We start from the raw sequence: 6436 nt of genomic DNA, 5'->3' as shown, positions 1-6436 counted from the left end.
TGGCTGCTGCGTGTAGCACGGACCACTGGCATCATATGTAATCTACACGCTCATATATGCAGCCGTATGGCACGACATCGTCTTTCAGTCCATCGTCCATCGATCCGGCGTTGTTTTCAGGCACCAACTGCCCTGCTGCTCTGAAGCGATGGCGAAATCTTCTTCTGCGACCTTGATCTGATGACGAGTATGTCGGGAAACAAGGAAGCAGGGGTGGAGCTGGTTCCCTGCCTGCGCCGCACCCTCTCGACAGCGCGATCCCGGCCGATGGCGATCGCTGGAGCGTCGCTCGATGCCTTCTCCGTCGACGGCATGGGCTTCATGTCGCCCGATCCTGACGTCAAACCGAGCACACGTCACCGATGGCGCTGTGTCCGTGTGAGTTGAGTTTCAAAAATATGGGCCCATTTGGATTTCCCCTCCAGCTAGCTGGTTCATTCCCACCCAGTCCAAAAGGCCCGCTAGAATGGGCCTTAATGCACACATGAATCAGCAGCACAAATCAACCGGGCCTCTTTTTAACACGAACTGGGCCTTTTTTGGATCTAATCGTTCGTGCAAGCCCAAACGCAAAGGGAAAATAAAGTAAGGAAACGGAGGAGGAAACAAAAGGCGGAGTAACCGGCGCCACCATCCTCGCCACCAACTCCCCCTGAAACACGGCTCCAGATCCGGCGGCCGGTGGCGTCCTCCCCGCGCGCCCACCCATCCCAACCAACGGCGCTGATCCCCTCCGCCATCTCCGTCCATCTTCCCATGTCCGTCTGACCGTCTCCATCGCCACCAAGAGGTAAACCACTGCCGCAGCTTTTCCCCTTCTCTTCCCCCTTCCCTCCACTCCCTCGCCTCGCGCCGTTTGGGTCTCGATCTCATCTCACGGGCGCCACCATGGCGGGCCAGCGGCATGTCGGAGGCGGAGGGCGCGCCGGAGGCCGGTGGCGGCGGCAGCTTCGGAGGCAAGGAGCAGGACCGGTTCCTGCCGATCGCCAACATCAGCCGCATCATGCGCCGCGGGGTGCCGGACAACGGCAAGATCGCCAAGGACGCCAAGGAGTCCGTCCAGGAGTGCGTCTCCGAGTTCATCAGCTTCATCACCAGCGAGTGAGTTGTTCCGATCGCCTTTGATCCGATCCGGGTCCAAACTGTCCGTCCGATGATCCCAGATGCGAACCTCCGAAGCGCCACCTCTGATCGAGTCGTCCGTGATTTCTGCAGAGCTAGTGACAAGTGCATGAAGGAGAAGCGCAAGACCATTAACGGCGACGATCTGATATGGTCCTTGGGCACGCTCGGCTTCGAGGAATACGTCGAGCCCCTCAAGCACTACCTCAAGCTCTACCGGGAGGTATCTATCAGATCTCCCCGTTTTTCTCTCAGGCTGTTTACTGTTGTGTTCGTTATGTGTGGAACTGCTAGGGCACAATGTGGGTCTTTAGGATTTCTAACTTGCACTAGGAGCCCTATTTATGTTTGTTTCCTGTTATGGGTGCACATAGTTATACTTGAGCTTCTGATTGGCAAGGAAGGGTGATGTAACTATGCATACTGATGTTTCTGTGGGTTGGGAATTGCTTGTGTCTCGTTAATTAGATGCAAAAGAGGGCTGTTGATGTGTGTACTCATCAAGGGTTGACTCTAGTGTTTTTCCCCCACACGGGATAATAGGGTTGGTTTAACTGCATTGTGTTGATGAATGGCTGGATAGAGTTGTCAACATCAAGATAATATGCTGGTGGAATAAACTTTCTTGGATATCAAGGTCTCAAAGCACACGCCTTTAGGTCTATGGTCTACCCTGTCTATTAACAATGAGGTGAGAAATATGAGCTTACATAACTAAAATAGTCCTTGTTTCCAACCGAAAGCATCTTGATGCATGATAATTGTGAAATTGTTAGATCTGCAATTAGACTACTGAACGGATTGAATTCTCAGTTTAACCACGGCTAAAAACAGTTTTTATTTCCAAATGAAAGCATCTAGATGTATGTTGGTTTGCAAAGTTGCCAGAATCGTGATTAATAAACTGCTAAAACAAATAGATTACTCAGTTTCACCTTGGCCAAAGTATAAATCTTTGTGATTGCCGGCGTCACCTGTTGCATATGTTTGTGTAAGTTCATTCATTTGTTGTCTTGCATTGCCTTCCATATGTACCATTTCCTATAGAAAATTGAATTGTTTAAATCATTTTTCTCCTACGCTGATGGGTTGTTTTTGCTTTTGCCATGGAAAACGAACGTTGACTGTTGATGATCCTTGATGGCATTCAAGACTGAGGTAACCTTTGCAGTTGCTTATCTTTTTGAGTATTTGTAATTTATCATCTTTTGGCATGACGGTTGACTGAATTATCTATTCTTTTTCCAACATCTTTTAGGGTGACACAAAGGGTTCAAAATCTTCTGATCAAGCAGGAAAGAAAGAGATTTTACTCAGTGTTGAACCTGGATCATCGGTAATATTCACTACCTTGTGCCAGAATGCAATCAAACAATCCTCTTTTAGACATGTTACTTCACATCTTTTTTTTCTGTAACATATACAAAATAATGTATGTTTCTGTTTAGATTAGTGTCATATTAGTGCAATTTGCAATAGGCTACTCTGCATGTATTGCATGTCTCAGCTCCCCTGCTATGGCTCAAAATAGTCAAGTTGGCATGAGGTGTCCATTTAATTTGTATGGCAAAGTTTTTGGACTCACATAAGGATTCAGTTTCTGCTATGGCAAATCAGCATGCATGTCTATTTTGATCATTCTTCTTGTAATGTGAGACAGCATCTGGTACAGCAGCACTGTAACATACTGGCAGCAGGGTGCAAATGTTCATTGTTTGACCTGTATGTCAGAATGCTGTTCCAAGTTCCAACCTCCTATTGCCAGCAACTTTACTTGCAAACTAGAATCATTTGGTGAGCTACAGCAAGGAACTAATGTGCCACTGCTAATTTGGCTGTACAAACTGTACGATAAACAATATTTGGTAGCAAAATAATCCATTATGATCTTGAATTTCTTAAATGATTCTTATGGGTCTGCTATATTTGCTAATCTGCTGATAGACTAGCATCCGACTATCTGCAATGAAAAGACGCTGATTAACAAGACAAGTTGAAACCTGGGTAGATTTGTAACACTTTTTATCATTTGCAGAGGCATATCAGTTGGTAAATTGTTGATGACAGATTCTGAGCATAGATTTCACTGCATTGTTATGCCTTTATGTGCGCCTTGCTAAAATGGCGCAGAATGTGTTTTGACTGACAGTTTTATTTCTTGACAGTTTGATGGCCTGTAGGATGGAGGGCGATAGTGAGTGGGCAGCGAAGTGCTGTTTGGTCGATCATATGCCATAGTTGCTAGATGGCACATAGGATAGAGATCTGATGTTACTGTGAAAGCCCTCATCATTACTACCATCACTGCTCTCTGAGGAAGCCGCTCCAAAAACCTGTATTTGCGGATGTTTGGTCCTCATAAAATTATCCTCTTCTTTTAGTCGGGAGTCGTGGAGTACAAACCTTACTTCTTAGGTCATAGTTCAATCATAGTGAGCTGTATGAAATGATGAATCTGTCCAATCATGAATGAAATCGGAGATAGCTTGCACATATCCTGCTTGCTTCTCCTTTTGATCCGTGGACATCCCAAGCCCAATGACTGTCGTGCGACTGATTCCCAATGGGAAAAAAGGTCATGACCTGGGGGAAAGAGACTATCATCATAGCACTGCAGCCATGGACTCAGCTTGTGATTCACATAGTACAAACTGACAAATACCATGGCTGCAGCTAAGGCCCGAGAGTATCTAATAGCCAGTGGGTCAAAGTTTTGTGAGGGATGTCAGACTGAACTTGATCAGGTCCAGAACCGTGGTTAGGCTAATCCCAGTGGGAGTTTTATAGAGGTTTCATGCACATTAAATACGGTGACACATCAGCATATGTGATGACATGGCATGGTAGTTATGAAGTGAGAGAGGGAAAGAGTTTCATCAGGATGAAACTGTGTATACACTGTTTTCAAGAATATGAAACCTATTGAAACTTGCATTGGGGGCTATAGAGTTTCATTTCATCTAACCATATCCAATAACATGCCTCACAATTAAATGTCATGGGCATCCTATGAAATCGTGAAATGAAACTGTGCACTGGGATTCCCTATTTCATTCATGAGAATACACCTCATGGGATGATGTGGCATCCTTGAAAACAGTGCAATGAAACCTTGCACTGGGACTAGCCTTATGTACTGTGTTTAGCTCTGGTATGGCATTGACTGAGCCGCACAAAGCCACCTACAGCATCTTCTTCATGGCTGATGCGCGGTTCTGACCGCGAGTACTTGTCAACTACGGGGCCCAAGGGCAGACTCAGACGCCCGTGCAACTGCTGCTTCTGCTTGCCGTCATCATCGCTCCAAGTACGAACACGTGCGGCCGTCATGTCTGCTAGGAAATTTACTAGAACTTTTACTATACGGCAGCTGTGTTTTCATCTCATTTTCATGTTGTTTTGAATTCAAGTTAGGTTCTTACATGGGTTGATTCACCACCTTGTGTCAATAATTCGAACAGTAAGATGCATCCACCATATATGAAGTTGCGCTATTGTTTCATTTTGGTCCAAAAGACTGCAAATGTAGCAATACGATATATGAAGTTGTATACTTTAGTCCAACAAGTTATTAGTCCAACAAGTTACAAACATAACAATACAATGCATGAACTTGCATAATACAATGACGTACAACCCGTCCTCGTGAAATTTTGAGTCCTACCATGTGTTGATACGTAGGTCTAAAAGGATGACGCCTCTGCAGCGATATGTATCAACTAGGGACGCGACTAAGAATTTTCCCTTCATTGTTTCAGTGAATGAGGATGAGGTCGTGGCCCAGTTGTGGCCCGTGGCCTTATATATATATTCTTTTCTTCTTTATTCTTTTATTTTAATAAACCTTTCTTTCTATTTTTCTTTTGTATTTCTATTTTTTATGTTCTTTCTCTTTTTTTTTACCTTTTATTTTCTTTTCCTTTTCTTTTTACTTATTCTTTCTTTTCTTTTCTATTTTTTATTTTTTATTTCTTTTATATACTATTTCAACATTTGCTTAAAATATTGAATTAGTTTTTCTAAAGTGGTTAATTAGTTTGATAAATATGTTGACACTGCAATAATTAGAGTAAATAAATAAAAAAATATAATAATAAAACAAAGATGCAACAAGGGTTGAGCGTGTCAGCCTTGTCCGTTGGGTGGTGTGATTTTTGAAAGAAGCCCTTATTAAGAAGCCCCTATTTTCCTTCATGGCAAAGAAACAACATAGCAAACTTGGACGTGGCGGAGGGGCCTACTACACTTTCCGTCGCTGTCAACCAACCCCGCTACTCCGCCAGGCTTCTTCGTAGTTTCCTCTTCTCTAAGATGAGGTCATGTTTAGTTGCCCAAGTTGGGAGGTCCTCCCAACTTGGGAGTTACTGTGCAGCCGAAATTTGGCTTGCATGCCAAATTCAGGAGCTCCAAACTGGTACCCCCCAAACTTTGCAATGCACTGTTGAATCATTATAGCAGCCACTGTTTCACCATTACAACACAATTCAGCATGGCCCATGCATGTTGTCCTCCAAAAAAAAACAATGAACCAGGCCAACTGACAACAGAATTCATAGATGTTTGAACAACAAAACTTCAACGAAAATATTCTCAAGTGCACCGCAAATTATTACAGATTGACAACACCAAAAATTATTACAACCGAGCCACAAAGTACATTAACAATTACATGTCCTCAAACACAAATTATTCAAGACCGAGCAAACAAATGTGAAGCAAGCATATCTCGGAATGCATTCATGCTTGCCATGTCCGCACTCTCCGGCGCAGGCACCGTTTCGGGCTGATCCTGAGTGCCTTCAACAAGCACATAGTTCATGTTGCTATCCACTATACCAAAGTGAGTATCAAAGTCACCATTAATCCTAATGAAGTTGTGCAATGCCATGCATGCACATATAATCCGTGTCTGTGTTTCTGGTGGATAGGCCGGGATGTCCAACAATATGCGCCACTTCATTTTCAACACTCCATACGCCCTTTCTATGACATTTCTAAGAGAGGAATGGGCATAGTTGAATACCTCCTTCATACCTTGTGGTTCTGGCGCGTTTTGAAAGTCTTGGATGTGATACTTGGTCTGGCGGTAAGGAGCTAGGAAGCCGGTGCGGTTTGCGTACCCGCTGTCCACCAAGTAGTATTTGTCTATAGGAACAGTATATACCTGTAAGTTTACAATGGTTGTATTAGAAAACACTACTGTCCTACAAACAGTTGTGTGTACCTCTAGGTGGCTTTGGGAACTTGTCGCTGTAAGTTGTCATTGCATCGTCAAACACCCTCATGTCATGCACTGAACCCGGCCACCCAGCAA

The 6436-nt window shown here is 44.1% G+C and overlaps 1 protein-coding gene across 2 annotated transcripts; it reads left to right on the top strand.

Annotated features, from left to right (window-relative positions):
• Positions 1-600: 600 nt before the first annotated feature.
• Positions 601-3641, top strand: LOC117846964 (nuclear transcription factor Y subunit B-4). Of its 2 annotated transcripts, XM_034728092.2 has the most exons (6): positions 601-790; positions 901-1101; positions 1216-1345; positions 2275-2280; positions 2381-2458; positions 3288-3641. In XM_034728092.2, the coding sequence occupies exons 2-6, from the start codon at positions 905-907 to the stop codon at positions 3300-3302; spliced, it is 426 nt and encodes a 141-aa protein (XP_034583983.1). In that variant the 5' UTR covers positions 601-790; positions 901-904; the 3' UTR covers positions 3303-3641. The 2 variants fall into 2 exon arrangements, 1 of the variants encoding a protein (XP_034583983.1); XR_011897736.1 differs by having other exon boundaries at positions 610-790; positions 1216-2280.
• Positions 3642-6436: the final 2795 nt, after the last annotated feature.

This window comes from Setaria viridis, chromosome 3 (genome assembly GCF_005286985.2).
Source record: "Setaria viridis chromosome 3, Setaria_viridis_v4.0, whole genome shotgun sequence".
Taxonomy (NCBI): Eukaryota; Viridiplantae; Streptophyta; class Magnoliopsida; order Poales; family Poaceae; genus Setaria; species Setaria viridis.
Note: the sequence above shows the minus strand (reverse complement) of the source record. Positions and strands in the feature narration are given on the sequence as shown.